Source organism: Capricornis sumatraensis, chromosome 1 (genome assembly GCF_032405125.1).
Source record: "Capricornis sumatraensis isolate serow.1 chromosome 1, serow.2, whole genome shotgun sequence".
NCBI lineage: Eukaryota > Metazoa > Chordata > Mammalia > Artiodactyla > Bovidae > Capricornis > Capricornis sumatraensis.
Window position 1 is genome coordinate 231,609,059 of NC_091069.1, and position 20,859 is coordinate 231,629,917.

General features: G+C 40.8%; 1 protein-coding gene across 1 annotated transcript in view; it reads left to right on the top strand.

Moving 5' to 3' along the window:
- The window catches only part of SLC9A9 (solute carrier family 9 member A9), a 649,412-nt gene that overhangs the window by 516,607 nt on the left and 111,946 nt on the right, over positions 1–20,859 (top strand). Inside the window, exon 14 of the mRNA XM_068974483.1 lies at positions 14,264–14,343. Coding sequence (XP_068830584.1) covers positions 14,264–14,343 — 80 coding nt within the window. The remainder of the gene's footprint in view (positions 1–14,263; positions 14,344–20,859) is intronic.

Below are 20,859 nucleotides of genomic sequence, written 5' to 3' on the forward strand. Positions count from 1 at the left end.
AATAGTTCAGGACAACATGCTGTTGCCTCAAGTAAGAGAAGTGTAGTCTCCAAACTCTGGACTTGAATCTAACATCAGAGTAAAGTCTATCATTAGCAATTTCGCTTTAGTTGTTTTTTACTTGGTACCCAAAGTTAACGACTCTGTAGCCATGTTGCACCTTTTGCTGAAATTGCAGGTAGACAGACATGAAATCACAGGTAGAATAACATCATAAATAAGTGATGCTGCTTAATGAATCGTGTCCTGATCCTATCTGAATTTGAAAAGAATCCATCTCTTTGATCTCGTTTTCTCCCTACCATTACATCAATGAGACGTCGCTGGTTAGTGCTGCCAGGCAAGGTGCTGCCGCTTTCCTGGTTCACACAAAGAAGGAAGGATGCTATGCTCTACTGTAAGGGCTGGAAAATTAAGTTGGCAATGATCCGGCTCATATGCACTTTGAATTTCTTCTGCCACATGTGTTCCAAGGTCAGGCTGGTGCTGTTTTCACTGACTTTATTGCCCAGAAAAGACACCTAACTGCAGGACTGAGCCCAGCAGGGGTGACCGGCACACTGGGATTAGGGCCAGTGTATTGACCTTCGAAAGGTGATCAAAACTGTCTCCTTACACTGGTGGGCTATAATGAGTTGTCAGGAAGGGTTCCTGGTTAGGATTTTCACAAAGCATTTTATCTCATGCAGGTCAACTAATCCCTTCTCCTACTTTCAAGCAAAGCTTTTATCGAAGTTTTGTCCTTCTCCTATATCTTTTTCTTTAAAAGAAAAGTGATACAATAAGAAAATTGATCAAAGAAAATTCTTCATCTTCTTCTGACTAACTGGCTAATACTTTATAGTTACATGTAATTATTGGTAAGATTATCTGCTAGCTTAAATTTTATCTTTTATAATTTCAATGTATTTTATTTTTGCTCATTTACACCATTGTTAATTTAGTAATAATTCTTACCTGAAAATACTTTTAATCAGTTGAAAGTACTTTTTGTTGTTCTTAGAGAAATGAGATATACCACATAATACAGTAAAAATTGTACCCCAGTAGCTGAGTGACAAATAATCCAACTGCCAATGCAGAAGACGTGGGTTCAATCCCTGGGTCAGTAAGATCCCCTGGAGAAGAAAATGCAATCGATTCCAGCATTCTTGCCTAGGAAATTGCATGGACAGAGGAGCCTGGCAGGCTACATGGGGTTGCAAAAGAGTCAAACATGACTTGGCGACTAAACAACAGTGGAAAGTGTATGGTATTTGGATCTTTGGCAAGCTTTTTACATCTTTGAATCTTAATTTTCCTATCTATATAACGCAAATGATAATAATGTCTACTTCTCCAGGTTGTTAAAACAATCAAGTGAAATTATATTTATGAAGACTACCTAACTTAATCTCATTAAAACCATCTTATCTCATAAACAATTTGATGAAGCAGCTTATACCACCACATATGATAAAATAATAGTGAAATATTTTTAAGAATTTTAAAATTCAGTTTAAAAAATTTATAAAAGCAGGAAGATGAAAACCAGAGAAGTAAAAAAAAAAATCATAAATAAAAGATCATAAGGTCCTATATGCTTGCTAAAGTTGAGCCACAAGTAAGCTCATTGGTAGCCAAAGAGGGGGGAAAGGAAGTAATAATCAGCAATATACTAAGTTATTATACTTAAAAAATTGCACTCACTCCCTAAGCTGTACAAAGCTTCACAGACCACAATGCTTTAAAAGAATTTTCTCACTTGAGGCTTCCTGTAGAGGACACGTAAGGAGCTGTCTAATTTCCATGTAATTTGCACGGTTTCTCCTGCTCTTCTGCTGCTTAAAAATAGTTTTAATTTTAAGAAGTGTCCTGGAATTGTTCTTATTCATGCTGCTTGACTACTAAGATAACTACATTTTGGATAAAGGTTTTCATCACACTTTGCAGTAATTTTTATTTTCAATGTCAAGTACAGGAAACAGTGGGCTCAGGCAACAAGTAACAAACCGCAGTGCCCGTGCAGCTGCCATTTAGCCTGGACAAAGGGGGTTTGGGGGACTTTTCAAACCATGTGTCAAAAACCTCTAGGCCCTCATTTTTCCTGACAGCTCTTTGCTTATCATCAGCATCTGTTGCTCTGACTATAGACCGTAAACTTAAGTCTCAGGAGGATTGTATTTTTCCACTCAGTTTGCATTTTATTACATTGGCCTTGCGTTAACAAACAGGTATCTTTGCACTGGTCAACTTCTGAAAAAAAGACTTTATTCTTAGTTTTTGTTCAGTTGCTCAGTCATGTCCAGCTCTTTTGCAACCCCATGGACTGTAGCTTGCTAGGCTCCTCTGTCCATGGGATTTCCCAGGGCAGAATACTGGAGTGGGGTGCTATTTCCTTCTCCAAGGGATCTTCCCAACCCAGGGAACAAACCTGCATCTCCTGCATTGGCAGGTGGATTCTTTACCCCTGAGCCACCAGGGAAGCTTGCCTTATTCTTAACTTACCAGAAGCTAAAATTTTCAGATAATTATGGCAATTACTGATCATAATTTTGATCACTCTCAAAATCAATAATAAGCATATGTAATGACATATACATATCCTTGAAGGAATTTCCTCTTCCTCTGTTTCTGGAGAGTAAAATAGCCTTTGGAAAGCATGAACTTGCAGCTGCGACTACCGCCCCCCCCGCCCCCACCGTGTCACGATTTTTCTTTTTGCCTTGTAACACCTTGGAAGTGTGAATGGTATTATGTTCTTACCCATTACAAACCCAGAAGCTTTAAAAAGCATGTTCCACATGCAGATATTAAACTTTAAATATACACTGTATGCAAATGTGCCACTTCAAGAAATGAAAGGTATTGCAACTGTGAAATTTATTTCTCTTAAATGTAAAAAAATAAAAATAAAAACACCCTCAGACAAACTTTCCCCCTTGACAGGAAATTTTCCTCGTACTTGATGCTGTGTCCTTGGCATCACAAGCCTTACAGAAAGGATGAGACTCGTTGGAGCACCATGCCTGTCATCTTAGTTCAATAGAAAATTCCTGCTACCCAAGAAGGGCCACCACTATTGCTTCTCTTTTTCCTGCTTGCTATCTTTCATGATCATCCTAGTATTTGTAGAGTGCTAACTATTGTTGTTAACACTTCTGAATATTAATACTTCAGCTGTGTTAACTCATTTACCCAGATAAACGTATCAGTTCAGTTCAGTCGCTCAGTCGTGTCTGACTCTTTGTGACCCCATGAATCGCAGCACACCAGGTCTCCCTGTCCATCACCAACTCCCAGAGTTCACTCAAACTCCTGTCCATTGAGTCGGTGATGCCATCCAGCCATCTCATCCTCTGTCGTCCCCTTCTCCTCCTGCCCCCAATCCCTCCCAGCATCAGGGTCTTTTCCAGTGAGTCAACTCTTCGCATGAGGTGGCCAAAGTACTGGAGTTTCAGCTTTAGCTTCATTCCTTCCAAAGAACACCCAGGACTGATCTCCTTTAGAATGGACTGGTTGGATTTCCTTGCAGTCCAAGGGACTCTCAAGAGTCTTCTCCAACACCACAGTTCAAAAGCATCAATTCTTCAGCGCTCAGCTTTCTTCACAGTCCAACATGACTACTGGAAAAACCATAGCCTTGACTAGATGGACGTTTGTTGGCAAAGTAATGTTTCTGCTTTTCAATATGCTATCTAGTTTGGTCATAACTTTCCTTCCAAAGAGTTAGCGTCTTTTCATCTCATGGCTGCAGTCACCATCTGCAGTGATTTTGGAGCCCAGAAAAATAAAGTCTGACACTGTTTCCACTGTTTCCCCATCTATTTCCCATGAAGTGATGGGACCAGATGCCATGATCTTAGTTTTCTGAATGTTGAGCTTTAAGCCAACTTTTTCACTCTCCTCTTTCACTTTCGTCAAGAGGCTTTTTAGTTCCTCTTCACTTTCTGCCATAAGGGTGGTGTCATCTGCATATCTGAGGTTATCCTATGGGTAGGTGCTGTTATTATGTTTGTATTTTAAATAAGGAAACTGTACACAGAGAATATAAATAACCTGCTGAAGGACACATAGTGAGAAGAGGTACAATTCAAACCCAGGTAATCTGGTTCCAGAACTTCCACTCTTAATGGATGTGCATGCCTCTGTTCATTCATTCATTCATTCATTCGTACAAGCCACCCATGTCAGGCAGGCATCTAAGTGTGAGGAGGATGCATCAGTTACCAATTCAAAGTCTTCACCCTCACAGAGCTTACACTCTAGTGGGGGACACAGAGAAGAAAGTGGTAAACCTCTATGCACTGTCAGTTCAGAGAATAATAACAACAGAGCAGGGAAGAGGATGGGGAACAACAGAGGAGAGGCTATGGCTGGCTTTCTTTCTGAGGAAGTGGCCTTTGGTTAGACACCTGAACAATGTGCAGAAGTGAGATGTGCACGTAGGCTCTGGGTAAACGGGCCAGGCAGAGGGAACGGCAGGATGACGTCACAGTGAGTTATGGTGTGCTCCATACACCGCAGGCATACCATGTGGCTGGAGCTGAGGGAGCAAGGCGGAAGCAAATGGAGAAGGAGTGGGAGAGACCAAGAGGGGCCAGATCACTGGCCATGGTGGTGGATTCATTTCATTCTGTGTGTGATGGAAGCAAAAACTTGCAGGTTTGGAACTTAAACCAACTTTTTTAAAAACTCATTTTTCTTCCATTTCCAACTCTGCCAACTGTTGTTGTTATTTAGTTGCTAAATTATCTGACTCTTTTGCGACCCCATGGACTACAGCCCTCCAGGCCCCTCTGTCCATGGGATTCCCCAGGCAAGAATACTGGAGTGGGTAGCCATTCCCTTCTTCAGGGGATCTTCCCTTCCCAGGGATTGATCCCACAACTCCTGCTTTGGCAGGTGGATACTTTACCACTGAGGAAGCCCTGTCAACTGATTAACAATTAACTGTCAACAATTAACAAGGAGGTTAATTTTCTTTTCAGATATAACTTTATTTTTAACACTCTGCTTGTGCCTCTATGTGCTCTCTTAAGGCTAACTTCCAATTTTATTTTTGCTTCTGAAAATCCCTTTATTGAAATTCTGATTTTGGTTGTCATTTATGCTTGTGTGTAACCTGGGTAGATCAGTTCTTGTCACTGTAGCTTAAGGAAGTCAAAGCAGAGCTGAGAAAGGTCCAGAGAAAGGCAGCTTCAATGAGCAGAGGGAGTTTAAAAGAATCAGGATTTCTCCAGCAGAAATGACTAGCACAAAGGGCTACAACAAAGTCTCTTTAAAAATATGGAGCATGTGAATCAGGTGAACAAAGACCTGTGTGCCAAATCCCAGAAAACCATAACCTAGAACACCCTTAAATCTGAAAAAGCTCATTTGGAGAAGAATAAAAGTACTTGTTCTTCTGCACAATTGACACTTAGTGCTCAGAGTCATCTGGAGTTACAAGACTGGAAATACAAGTAGGTTCAGGAGGGAAAGAGATTCATTAACAGATGGTAGGGTCATCTAGTCATTAAGTAATATTTAATTTTACCTTGTAAATATTTTCTAGTATTTCTAACAAACTTATAGGAAACAGAATAAAGAGTCCCACAAGTATGTCCCTCAGATTTAACAATCATCAATATTTTTTCATACTTGCTATTGGAGTTGGCCTCATAGAAAGGGAATCCCATGGTACATACCAACAAATATTTCAGAAATAAAATACTAGCCTCTAAAGGGCATCACTGACTCAATGGACATGAGTTTGGGTGAACTCTGGGAGTTGGTGATGGACAGGGAGGCCTGGCGTGCTGCGATTCATGGGGTCACAAAGAGTCGGACATGACTGAGTGACTGAACTGAACTAAAAGGGCTTTCCTGATAGCTCGGTTGGTAAAGAATCCGTCTACAATGCAGTAGACCCCAGTTCAATTCCTGGGCCAGGAAGATACCCTGGAGAAGGGATAAGGCTACCCACTCCAGTAATCTTGGGCTTTCCTTGCAGCTCAGCTGACAATCCACAATGTGGGAGACCTCCCTGGTGGCTCAGACAGTAAAGCGTCTGTTTACAATGCGGGAGACCCGGGTTTGATCCCTGGTTTCGGAAGCCTCTAAAATTGATCTGATCCATATGAGAGTTTTTGTTTATTTGTTTTTAATGTTATTGCAACTTATAGTTCTGTGAGAAAAAGGTAAATGACTGTTTCAGAGTAAGTATCTTGGGTTTTTCTGGGGCCAACACTGAATTTATTTTGATTTTACTTACTCATGCTTATACACTGAAAAGAGTACCACCTACCCACTACTATTTTGACTGAGTAAGACTAAATTCCACGTATATACATATATGTCTTACCTGCAGATTCTATAATTTCGTGCTTTACAAAGCAAAAATAATAACAAGGAAGAGGCAGCAGAAGATGGTAGCTACTATTTAGTGATTAGGCACCATGTATAAAATCACATTTACTCTCTAACTTGACCAATCAACATACATATTATAAACCTCACTTTTTTAAGAATAAAGCTTTTATTTAGTTAGTTATGGCTGCACCAGATCTTTGTTGCTGCATGTGCTTTCGCTAGTTGTGGCAAGCAGGGGCTAATCTCTAGCTGCAGAGTGCAGGCTTCTCTTTGCAGTGGCTTCTTTTATTGGAGAGCATGGGCTCTAGGGCCTGTGGGCTTCGCTAGTTGCTGCAGAGGGGCTCAGTAGTTGTGGCTCATGTGCTTAGTTGCCCAACGTCATGTGGGATCTTTCTGGACCAGGGATCGAACTTATGTCCCCTGTGTTGGCAGATGGATTCTTAATCAGTTGACCACCAGGCAAGTCCTAAACCCTATTTTATAAAGGATGAAATTGGAGTTCCAAGAATTAAACCAACTTTCCCAAGACAACATAAAAATTCCAGCCACTGCAACAATACCCAAACTCAGCTTCTGGTTCCACAGCTCATGAAACTGTTGTTCTCAGCTTGCATTGTTCTCTGCTTGGACTCTGCCTCTTCACACTACCATTGGGAAAGGGCCTCCTGGGAGAACAAAAGAAGAAGATAGGGCTCATTTCATTTGTTTTCCTTCTTTCAAGGATCACACTCCTTTGCTGCCTGAACTCTATTACATATTTATGGTACCAGTTATTCTATCAGCCATTATGTATTTTGAAAATAGTTTTGTTCAGGGAAACATTGTTCTGTTTCATTTCGTTTTCAGGCAAAAATATAACACTCTGTTCAGTTCAGTTCAGTTGCTCAGTCACGTCCAACAGGCTTCCCTGTCCATCACCAATTCCTGGAGCTTACTCAAACTCATGTCCATAGAGTCAGTGATGCCATCCAACCATCTCATCCTCTGTCATCCCCTTATCTTCCTACCTTCAATCTTTCCCAGCACTCAAATCACAAGTCTAAATGTAAGACCCTTATCCTTGCTATGGTGTTTGTGATTTGGAGTTCTGTCATTGGGGGATAGCATGAGCTAGGATCTTCTTGTTCCAAAGTACCTTTTCAACTCCAGTGCCTTTTACTTGTAGAACTTATAATTCTATTAGTAGTATGTAGTTGTATCAGGCTTCTACTGCTTCACAACAAATTGTCCCAAAAATTAGATGCTTGAAATAACAAACATTTATTACCTCACAGTTTCTATGGGTCAGGAATTTGAGAGCAAATTAGCTGAGTGTTTCTGGTGCAGGGTCTCTCCTGAGGTTGCAGTCAGGATGTCGGCCAGAGTTAGTCATCTGAAGGCTCGCCTGGGGCTGAAGGATCCACTTGCATGTTGGCAAGAGGCCTCAGTTCCTTGCTAACTCTTCACGGAGACTCAGGCCCTTTCCATACAGATCTCTCCACAGAGCTGCTTGAGTGTCCTCGCGATATGGCAGCTGACTTCCCTCCAGTGCTTCAAGACAGACAGCAAGGAGGAGCCCACAATGCCTTTTTATGACCTACTCTTGGATATCACCATCCCGTCTGCTCCATTCTATTGATTAAAAATGAGTCACTAAGTATGGTCCACACTCAATAGGAAGGGAAATTAGTCTCCATTTTTTTAAACTCATGTCTACTATTTATTGGACAATTTGTGAAGCACTATGAAACATAAGGCTTCTCATGGAAGCCCTATGAGGTAGGTATTGCATCCACATCTCACAGAGAATACAACAGTTTCAGAAAAATAAGCCACTTGCCCCTGATCACACTGCAAGGGAGAAAGTCTCCATCTTTTAAAGGAATAGGTACCAAAGAGTTTGTGAATATATATTTTTAAATCACCAAAGTATTATATTTACCTGAGCCAAACAATTTATTTTCACTGAATTAACTTGAATCCTTTGTACAGACAAAATTATTTTTGAAGCAGTCCCCATCCTTTTTTTGTGGTAGTGAAACCATGAGTTTAGCCCATCTGGTCATATATCTGTGTTGTCTAAGTTTCCTCCTGGCAGTTTTATTCATCTTTGTCTGATTGTTTCCTTCATTTTTTTTTTCTCCCTAAGCATGTATTTTCTGACTATACCTTCTTGGGAACATTTATGAATTTATCATGGTGTGGGAAAGGTAGAAATGTTTGCATAAAATACTTTCTATGTGGAGGCTAAGAATTAATTTTACTTTTTAAAACATAAATTTGAAAAAAAATTTCCTTTTTCCCCCTCAACTGTATATGCCCACCCTCTTTAGAACCCAGAAATCTTTCCCTTTAGGGACAGAGACTCTAGTCCTCTCCTTGGTTATCATAAAATCAAGGCAATAAATTTGAAATTATCACATGAATACACTCCAAACTGGGGGAGATGGTAGGGCAAAAGTACTGCTATCAAATTCCATTCACACTTACTACTGGAAAAAGTGCTCTGGAACCATAAGGAACCCTACAGACTTATTATGATAATTACCTGTCATTGTCATCATTCTGTACAACCTCCGTTGACTTTAGTATTGAGTACGAAATCTTGAGAAATAGAAAGGAAAATCTTCTCTCTCTTAATCCGCTGAATCCCCATGAAGCGAGGAGCAATCCCATAAGATTAGCCCGGAGCAGAGGTTCATCTGGTTCACTTAGCAAAGGTCCCTCGTTTGAATATTGATAGAGGAATGCATTTACATTGGCTTAGTTCTTTCTCACTAAGGTTAATACAGCAAACAATCCCCTCCTGCTTCAGTGTCTGGTTTTCAAAGATTTCTTGCCAGAGCCTTTTGTTTTCTCTCAGGGATCCAAATAAGCATAAAACAAAGAGTACCTTCATAATTTTCCTCTTGCTTCCTCTCTAGGGTGTTGCTAGAGGGGTCACTTAAAAGACAACTACTCACTCCCTCCTGTGTTCCTCCACTTCCCGATCTATTCCCTTGTTTAAGGAGAAAAAGGAAAGAGATCAAATGCCCCGGTCATTTGTGCGTTTTCCCAGAAATAGAGGATAATAAAGGAACCCGAAATTGCACATATATCAAACACTCTGCCTCTTAGAAGTATCAAGGGCAAATAAAAGCTAAGATTCAATGCCCTTGAATCTCCAGTTCCCATTTACAGCTGTGAAACATGAGGCTCAGAGTTGGAAAGTGTATCATTATTATTGAATGGGAGACAGTCGAGAGAACTCAAATCTTGGTCTTCAGTTTCTGGATCCTCTGCTTGTTCCAACATGTGTGCCACTTCCTCTCTGGCATCCAAGAACTCAGGAGAGAAGATATATTGCTAGCAATAAAGAAAATATCACCATGTTCCAGATTTTTCTGATGACTGCTCACATCCATTGTCCTGGGGTGTGATCTGATCTCAGCTTCAGAATAATCTAGGTAAATTGATGCTACCTGCTGTCCTCTGCCCATCTGGGCCCTCCCAGGCGCTTGCCCTCTGTGCTGCCTCATCAGATACTTCTCATGTTCCTGGGTGGCTGCAAAGGCTGGCCTTCCCTTGGAACATTTATCTTCAACCCCCAGTGAACAAGCAGAGCACATAGTGGACTAACTCATTTATTTCTCCTCATTTATTGATGGCCTTTCATAACCAAGTTATTAAGTCATCAATAACTTCAGAGAAATAAATGAATGGATCCAGAACTGGGCCAACAGATATTTAAGACATACTCTGAACATTTTATCTCAGATCAGCAGAAAAAGTCAATGCTGGGTCCTCAGTGGTATTTTCCTTACCTGGAAACACATGTTCTATATTTTATTCTAATGGAACCCAGTTTATTTCTCTACAAAGTAGTGAAATGACTAACATCTCCAGTATCCCAAGTAAATTAAAGTTTGAAAAATAGATTATAAGTGTTAACACTTTTTCCCAAAATACCATCTAGTATGTGTTGCTCTCATCAGCTGGCAAAAAAAAAAAAAAAATAGTTCTGGAAGATTTGCCAGAAATAGATTATAAATTCTTTCAGGAACATTTGTAAGTTCTGATATTCCCCTCAGGAGATAAACTAAAATGAAAAGGAGATGGAAAAGGGAGTGAAAGGCAGGGAGGGTTTCTAAGACCCTGAGAAACCCCTGAAATTTAGGAGTCTAAAGAAATTTGTAACACTAAAGTTACGTTTCTATACAGATACTTTCTGACATGTCAGTGGTTCAGCCACCTGAGAGGAGCCATGCATTTTATTTATGTTTGGGGGTTTATACAGCTGCTCTGTCTCAACCTTGGGTTGAGACATTTGCTCTAGTTTGCTCTTCACTAACCCCAGGACCCCACGATAAGAATCTTGGCTACTGCTGAGAAGCCACAAGTGTGGTTGGAAACCTCTCTGTGCCACAGTTGCCTCAGTTTCCTCATCTGTAAAGTGGGAATAATAATATATAAGCAGCACTTTGAATAGTGTCTGGTACATGGTATCTGTTCAAGAAGTGTCAGCTGTTATTGTTGTTGTCATTAATGATAATACAGTATTTTCCATATGGTTAGGACCTCAGAAACCAGTCAATCTATTTTCCTCAATTCATTTTATAGACAAGGAGACTGCAACCCAAATAGCTTATCAAGCAATGTACATTCTTTTCAACATTTAAAGGCTGAGTGAGAGACCAGCAGAAAGAATATCATCTTTGTTTTTTTTATTAACTTTTTATTTTGTATTGGATTATAGCCTATTAACAATGTTGTGATAGTTTTAGATGGAGAGTAAAGGATACTATCATACATATACATGTATCCATCCTCCCCTGAACTTCTTTCCCATCCAGGCTGCCACGTAAAATTGAGCAGAATTCCCTGTGCTATACAGTAGGTCCTTATTGGTTATCCATTTTATATATAGCAATGTGTACATGTTGATCCCAAACTTCCTAACTATCCCTTCCCCACTCCTTCCCCCTGGCAACGAAAAATTTGTTCTCTAAGTTTGTGAGTCTGTTTCTGTTAAAACATCATCTTTGGAATCCATGAGTCATACATTCAAATTCTAGCTCTGTAGCTTACTCGCTGTGTGACTTTGGACTCATCTCTTCTCTTTGAGTCTCACTAGATCCTCACTTGTAAAATAGGTATAACACAACTTACACTGATGGATTGTTGTAAAAACTGAAAAATAATGACTGAAAAAGTTAATGACTGGATAATGTGACCAACACACTACCTAGGAATTAATGAGCATTCCATAGCTGAGGACTATTACTGCAAATGTCATTCAACTGGGCTACTGCAGAGTGGGGGCTAGAAACCTGGGCCCCTAACTGCCAGCTAAGCTCACCACTGTGCAGCTCACCTTAACTTAGAAACAAACAACCAAATAAAAAAACAGAAATTTGCTTAACTCCTTTCTATCAGTTTTCTTCAATGACTATCTTGTCATCAGTGGATGTTCAGTTCAGTTCAGTTGCTCAGTCGTGTCCAACTTTTTGTGACCCCATAAATCACAGCACGCCAGGCCTCCCTGTCCATCACCAACTCCCAGAGTTCACTCAGACTCACACCCACTGAGTCAGTGATGCCATCCAGCCATCTCATCCTCGGTCGTCCCCTTCTCCTCCTGCCCACAATCCCTCCCAGCATCAGAGTCTTTTCCAATGAGTCAACTCTTCGCATGAGGTGGCCAAAGTACTGGAGTTTCAGCTTTAGCATCATTCCTTCCAAAGAAATCCCAGGGCTGATCTCTTTCAGAATGGACTGGTTGGATCTCCTTGCAGTCCAAGGGACTCTCAAGAGTCTTCTCCAACACCACAGTTCAAAAGCATCAATTCTTCAGCGTTCAGCTTTCTTCACAGTCCAACTCTCACATTCATACATGACTACTGGAAAAACCATAGCCTTGACTAGACTAGCTATCAAAATTAACTATGCCTCTTGATGGATTAAATTTGTAACTCCTTGTTGTTCTTAAAAAGAAAAAAAGAAAAAAGAAAGAAGAAAGCAAGCAAGAACTCCCCAGTGTTGGCCCAGAGCTTTTCTACCTAGTTTAGTTTGGGGAGAACAGTTTTACTCTCCCAGCTGTGCCCCAGCTGCTGACCTGTTTGAGAGATGGTGACTCAGAAACAGCTTGCAAATGTTCCAAGATGATGAAGAAAACACTAAGTATAGCAACAACTTTGCAAATCTGACACCTTTTGCATGGTAGAAATAGCTAGAGAAAAGTTCAGGGAAGAATGGAAATTGAATTGGACACCCTGGTTTCCTTTTACTGGAAATGTAATGAATAAATTCTAACTCTAGATAACAGGGCATGGCATTCCAGGTGTATCAGAAAACAAATCTATGGAACTCAAACATCCATGGAAAGATCATGGATGTCCCACTGAGGAGCTGGGGATGGGGCATGTGGTTAGGTAAGTTTGAGAAAAGCTTCCCTCTCAAAAGTTTACAATGCTCACTTATAAATGAAAGATTCTAAAAATTTCTGTAAATAGCAATCCTACTTAACATGCTCAAACCCACCTTTTCCTGAATGATTAGTACAGAATTTCCATCAACATCACGTAGAACAGTGGCATGCTGAGGAATGCTATTTAGGAAACTGTTCAATGTTGGAAATCAGAGATCTTCAACCACCAATGAGAAAGCCTGCCAGTTTGGGTTTTCATTTTATTGTTGAGTTTCTGTTTCAATCATTTTAGACAGATTTTGATGGCTACCTAGAAAGGGATCACGCTTAAGCTTTCTTACATCCCCATTTTGTTTGTGAGGCATGGAACTGAAGCACCTGCTGTGACATGTGTTTTGAAGCAGAATACAGCCTATTATGTTCAGTTATTTATCATTAACCATCAGTGGTACTGTCTGGAGAGAGGAATAAAAAGTAAATACATTAAATGAAGCAAATTAACTTAGATTAATCTAAAGGCTGGCTTTGGAGCAGCCAGTGGTTTGTCACTGTCTTCCATGCATCCTGATTTCTTGAGAACGTTCACTTACTAGTGGACTGTGAACTCTTGAAACCATTTGGAGATGGAAACCAAGGGTCCAAACAAAGCAATGAAATCCATTTTAATATATAAATGCTTTTAATGATGGAGATAACTGCAACTGATTGAAGTCCGGAATTTTCTTTTCTTAATATGTGAAATGGGATACAAAGAAAAAGATAAAATGTCACTGAATCTCCTTCATACCACACTGCAATGTTCATTATCATCTACCTGTATAAAGTTCACAAAAAATTTTCACCTTTTCCCTTTTTCTCACATTTTTATCCTCTACTGTTCATAATCACCCACTAAATGCTTTTTGTCCTTCTTAATTCCTTTTCTTTGTCCCTCCCACTGTGGTCCTTTTGGAAAAAAGACAGGAAGCAAGGGGGCTGGGAGATAAACACATTCAGTTATTATAGGCTTCTTAACAAGAATGTCTATTTCAAAACTTCAGAATTGAAGGGAAAGATATCAAAAAATTAACCAGAGCCTTTGGTAATGATCTATCAAAAAGAAAATGAATGAAAACTAGTTTAACAATGATTAGACTGTTAGCCCTTTAGTCTTGACCTTTTGGTAAATCATAAATAAATACCATCCAAATTTGACAGAATTAACTGCCAAATTCCCACAACAGCAATCTGACAGAAATATCATTTTTATTGGTGTCAAAAAAGTGGCATTTCTAAGCTGTTTAATAAAACAGGGATTATTAAGAAAAGTAAATGTTGAATTATGCCACAAGAGTCTCATCCATATGGCAAGATCTATAAGCTAATTGCTTGGCAGCTGCTTCACTATTTAGATAAAAATGCCTCTACCTGGAAAGTTGTTTTTTAAGTGGTTTAATTTGATATATAGTTAAAATATACTAAATACATACTATATATTAATGTTGATATGTTGGTATTTTATATTGATCATTTCTCTAATGACTTCTTCTACTGTCCCTTCTCCAGGAAGCAAATAATTTAGGCAAAAGCACGACAAAATCAGAGAGTGCCTGGCTCTTCAGAATGTGGTATGGCTTTGACCACAAGTATCCTTTGATAATGATCATCTTCCAGATCCTTCTATATGGCAGAGATGAACATTGAGCACTTCATCACTGAGGTATGTGCCTCTGCTCTGCAAGAAACACCAAAAGGTAAAGTGAATTTGTGACCAAATTTAACCGAAAGAATGATTTCAAATAATCAAAACGTATGTTATTTATACTTACGTGTTGCGAAGAGCTAACGTGAAATCTCTCAGAAACAACTGAATTTGGTGTGTGTGTGTGACAATCTACAATTTCCTAATGCCAGATGACAAAATCGTGGAGTCTTGAAAAATGGACCTATTTTACTGTTCATCCCTTTGTAAAAATATCATTTCTGGTGGAGTCGGTCAGGATGACAAAGCTCCTTCACCCCTCTGCTAGGAACCCATTTATCTGTTTTTGTTTCATGCTGTAAAAAATGAAAGGGAAGAGGGAGAAGGAAGAAGGAATGGTCCAAGGATAAGAGTGAGTCCGGTCATCACACTGTGAAATAATACTACTTTGTTTTCCAGGAAACACTAAAGTTTTTTTGTTTTTTTTTTTCCCTAGTCAAGGGCAGTTTTAAAATTCTAGCAATCAGTGTAAACATAGTGGCTCAGATACACGTTGCCATGTGACTCACAGGGCTAAGAAGTCAGGCCTGGAGGGCTTTGCCATTGTGAGTTGCAGTAAGCGGTCCATCTCTAATCCCAGGCAAAAGCGCCACAGAAGAAAGGAAAGAATTGCGCTGAAAATTGAATGTGTTGGGTCTTTGTAGTTAGTTTTCCACAGTCACAAATCCCTCTGCTTTCAGGGAGAAAATGTCAGTCACTGGGTGATTTTAAAGCAGCTTGGCAGTGATTTAAGCCACAGCAGATCAGTGGGAGAGGAAGAATTAAGAACGGGTAACAGAAAGTCAAAGAATAAGATGAAGAAGAGGTAAAAGTGGAAAGGGAAGAGGAGGCGAGAGAAATACAGGAAATTCACAGCAGAAAGGAAACAAATTAGAGGAATGACTGTAGAAAAATACAAGAGTGACTCGAATAATCAAAAGTAAATCAAGGTTAAAATTAGAAAGCAATTCTGGGAAAGTAGAGCATTCCAAGAATTATGAAATAGAGATGTGGAAGGTAGAGATTATGGTTTTGTTTTTCGATATTCCTGTTATCTATGGACAAATACCTTGTCTTGCTCAGTCTTGAGCTTTCATGGACAGTGTAGGCTGCCTCCACCCTAAAAGTGGCCCATCTTGGCCATTAAGTGCCTCCAGGAGGTGCTGGTACCTCATTAACCACTCACTGGTCCCTGGCTTTTAGCAGGTTATGCAGGTTTATGTTCCAGGTTGTGTTTCTTCTAGAAATATATTTCCCCTGCCATTGCTTAGGTATCAATAACCAAATTTGTAAGAAGTTATAAAAATCTGGCTAAAGAGTACATATCATGGCTGCTTGGTTATGACAAATGTACGGGAAGATAATGGTTTGGGGTTCCTGGACCCGATATCTGACTTGTGTGAACAGAGGCTTCCCCATCCATCCAAGCGACGTGCTGGATACCAGCTCAGTGTCCTACAGCCCGACCCAATCCTGACATTGCCTGCCTGGATACAGTGTCAGATCCTCTCAGGTAAGGGCTTGGTCCCACAAGGCTGCTTCCCTCGCCTCTTCAGATGCCAGCCACTAGCCCAGGTTGCTACTTATGCTTCCAATCTATCGGCTACAGGTTGGAGGTTCCATGACCTCCTCCTTGGATTCGATTAATTTGCTAGAAAACTTCACAGAACTCAGAAAAACATTTCACTTACAAGATCACTGGTTTATTATAAAAGGATATAACAGGAAAAGCCAGATGGAAGAAGTGCACAAGAGAAAGGACATGGAACTCCCACGGACTCTATGGGTACACCACTCTCCCCAAATCTCTGCCTGTTCACCAACCGCTAAATTCTTCTCAACTCCATCCTTTTGAGGTTTTATGGAGGCTTCATTGCATAGGCACAATGCATGAATCATTGGCCCTTGGTGACTGAAATCCATTACCAGCCCTTCCCTCTTTCCCAGACGTGGGGAAGGCAGGGCTTGAAAGTTCCAACCCTCTAATCACATGGTTGGTTCTCCTGGTATCCAGCTCCTGACCTTAGACGGGGTCCAAATGTCACCCATTAACATAACAAAGGATGCCTTTTTGCTATCATCACTTACGAAATTTAAGGGTTTTAGGAGCTCTGAGACAAAACTAGGGATGAAGACCAAATCGATATTTCTTATCATAAACCACAATATCACAAAATGGCAAATCAGAAATTAGATAAAAGATGGTTCTGTTCAAATTCTGACAGTGTTGTAAGGAATGCTTTACGATGAAGAAAAGAAATAAAATGGAAAAAAATAACTGGGAGACAAGAAAATGAAAGTGGCAACTGTCCCCAAGTTTTATCTTAGAGCAATGACAACTAAATTCAGATGATGTCATAGATTTTGTCTCACATTTCACCAGGGGATTGTTTCCATGTGATTATGGACAGACTAGCAAAAACTGAAAGCAGGCTTAACACCCTTAGTAATATCCCTTCTCATGGTAATTTGTCCTCCTGTGCATTCATTCTAGAAATTGCAGGACGACCATCACTGCATAAATATATTTTCTCTTAGAAAACAGAGCTTTTTATCCCAGTTGTGCTCTGAATTCATACCCAAAGAGTAGCAAAACCAACCAATTTCCACTCTGTACACTATTGATTTGTCTGTATTTTTAGAGATAAATTATTCTCTTGGCATTTATGCTCATTCTATTGTCCCCCCAGAACCCCGGTGCTGTGCCCCCATGGACCTCATGGGTAGGCTATGCCAGGTGCGATCAGTGTACAGGTGATCTCCCTCTTCCAGGGTCAGGTTGCCTGGCTCAGGCCAAGACAGAAATTGTGAGGCCAAAAGAAATGGACTGTGCAGTTTGCAGCCGCTCAAGTTTCATTTTAGTAAAACTGCATCCTGCAAATGAAACATCATAAAGAATTACTGAGAAAAGAAAAAGAAGAATGAAGGAGCCTTTGTATGTACCTTTATCAGTCAGCATTCTCTGGAGAAACAGAATCAGTAAGGAGTACACACGTATACATACGTATACCTATACACATACACATACACATGGATTTACTTCAAGGAATTGGCTTATGAGTTTGTAAGGGTGGCAAGTCCAGAATTTGTAGGGTAGGCTCTTAATCTAGACACTCTCAAGCAGGAGCTAAGATTCAGTAATCTTGAGATAAAATTTCTTCTTCCTCAGGGAAACCTCATTTTCCTCTTAAGTCCACTCAACTGATCAGATGAGACCCGCTTACATTACTGAGGATCATCTCTTTAAAGTGAACTGACTGTAGATGCTAGTCACACCTACAGAATCCCTCCATAGCAACACCTAGATTAGGGTGTTGTTTTTTTTTAATTGGAGTATAATTGCTTCACAATGTTGTATTAGTTTCTGCTGTACAATAACATGAATCAGCTATAAGTATACATATATGCCCTCCCTCTTGAGCCTCCTTCCCACCCCTCTAGGTCATCTTAGGGCACCAAGTTGAGCTCCCTGTATTATATACAGTGGCTTTCCACTAGCCATCCATTTTCCTGCGGTAGTTTTAGAGTTTGATTGAATAACAAGGTAGCCTAGTCAAAAAAAGACATAAATCTTAAGTGTCACAGTACTCAGTTCACATTCAACTATTGTCCAATATTCAGACTCAAGGAAGAAAGATCCTCAGCTCACCATCTGCTGCTGCTGCTCACCATCAGTATCAATAAAAAACAAGTCACTATTGCTCATATAGTTTTGTTTTCCTTTTTTACTTTATCATAGCATCATTAATATATACTATTGTTTTTGTTCAGTCACTGAATCATGTCCGACTCTTTCGCAACCCCATGGATTGTAGCCTGCCAGGCTCCTCTGTATGTGGAATTTCCCAGACAAGAATTCTGGAGTGAGTTACCATTTCCTTCTCCAGAGGATCTTCCTGACCCAAGGATTGAATCTGTGTCTCCTGTGCAAGAGGTATCTCCTGCCCTGCATGTGGATTCTTTACCTCTGAGCGACCAGGGAAGCCCAGTTAATACACATGCATTCCTACAAAAATTTTCCAAAAGCTACAGAAGAATAAAAATAATAAAAATTAGCATTCCATAAGGCTGAACAATGGCCAAGCACTGTGTTGAGTACTTTACATTATAATTTCATGTCACCTCCACAGCTCTGTAGGCAAGTGGGAGGGTCTAAGGGTATAATACCACACAAATGGACTACTGATTGTGTCCACCTCTGATGAAACAGCCTGAGCTCTCTCATTCAAGAACGTTGCTGGAAGCCTATGGTGCCAAAATTGATGATTAATTAAGATTTCATTATGATTCCCTGTGGGCAGCAATTCTGAGTCATGCGATGCAAAGCAGAAATTGAGAAGGGGAAGATGTTACTGCACACCAGTGCTTTCCATTGAGAACATTATTTTGTTTAATCCTAATAACCACCCTTTCAGTTTCATTCTCACAAAGCCTCTCTTTGAGGTGAAAGAAACAAAATCTCAAAGGACTTAAATAGCTTTCTTAAGGTTCCATACCTAGTGTCAGTTCCATGGTTCAAGCCCAGATCTATCACAATCTAAAACCCATAAATACCCTTAAATGAACTTTATCATTAACAACTCTGTGTCCTTGATAGCCCTTATTTACATGTAAACCCCATCTCCATACCTTCAGAATTCACTATTAAAGCAGTGACTATTATGACTGCTCACATTGTGTCGTGCAGAGCTCACATTTCATATATTTGTTGAATATATATGGGGTGATGCTTTGAGAAGACTCTTGAGAGTCCCTTGGACAGCAAGAGGATCAAATCAGTCAATCAACCCTGAATATTCATTGGAAGGACTGATGCTGAAGCTCCAGTACTTTGGCCACCTGATGCAAACAGCTGGACTCACTGGAAAAGACCCTGATGTTGGGAAAGATTGAAAGCAGGAGGGGAAGAGGGCGACAGAGGATGAGACGGTTGGATGGCATCGCCGATTCAATGGACATGAACTTGGGCAAACTTCAGAAGATGGTGAGAGACAGGGAGGCCAGGCTTGCCGTAGTCCACGTGGTCACAAAGAGTCAGACACGACTTGGTGACTGAACCCACACAAGGTTAGGGATCCTGGTAGGTCACCCTAAGAACATTACCACTGAGGAGTCTCCAAGTTTCTGAATCAGGTTCTCAGCTTTTCAGAGGCAGAGTTCAATATGCCAAAGACTCCAAGAATGGCTTAGTTTCATAGAGATGGATGCACTCTAGCCAAACTCCAGGAGGCACAAGTAGAAAGCAAAGATAAATTCCCAAATCATCATAGGTATCCTCATGGCGGGGAGGGAAATTCTTTTTTCTTTATTTCTTTACTTTTAAATTTATTTTTGGCTGTGCTGGGTCTTCGATGCTGCACATAGGCTTTCTCTAGTTGCAGTGAGTGGGGGCTTCCCTTCACTGTGGTGTGCGGGTTTCTCATTGTGGTGGCTTCTCTCGTTGTGGTGCACGGGCTCTGGGGCATGCGGGCTTCAACAGTTGTGCTCCCAGGCATTGGAGAAGGCAATGGCAGCCCACTCCAGTGTCCTCGCCTGGAGAATCCCAGGGACAGGGGAGCCTGGTGGGCTGCCATCTATGGGGTCGCACAGAGTCGGACATGACTAAAGCGACTTACCAGCAGCAGCAGGCTCTAGAGCACAGACTCAGTAGCTGTGGTGCAGCTGCTTAATTGCCCAGTGACATATGGGATTTTCCCTATAAGTGATCGATCGATACACGGGATCAAACCCATGTCCACTGCATTGGCAGGCAGATTCTTAACCATTGGACCCCCAGGGAAGTCTGGGGAGGGATAGTCCTTCCCAGCCTTCGGAAGGGTCAAGTCACAGTCTGGTCCCTGATGTCCCTCTGGCCCCCTCTCTTCGTCTTGCTCACTGGCTCACTCGACTCCAGCCCCCATGGCCTTCCTGAGATGCACCAAGCACCTCACTGCTTCAGGGCATTTGCCCTGCTCCTCTTCCTGCCCTCTCACTTGGGATACTCTTCTCTCAGACATTCACATGCGTCCCTCCTTCAGCTCTTCTATCCAGCTTAGCAGTGAGACCTTCCAGGTTCCATATTTGAAGTAGCTGTCCCAAGAGAAGCGCTCCCTCACCCCTTCCCTGCTTTGTTTTTCACCATCATGCTTATTACCATCTGACACTGTGTGTATTTTTTGTATTTGTTATAATATTCTTCACCAACCAGGATATATGCTTTCTGGGGACAGGGATCTGAGTCTGTACTCAAGGCATAGAATAGTATTTAGCACACACTGAACACTCAATATATATTCGTTGAATGAATGAATGAATGAATCAAGCAAGCAACATTTTCTATCCAGGGCACCTTCATTCTACACCCTGATATAACAGAAAAATCCAATTAATTATCTGAAGGTTGCTAAGTGAGTATGAAAGCAGAGCAAGGCAGAGCAGGTAA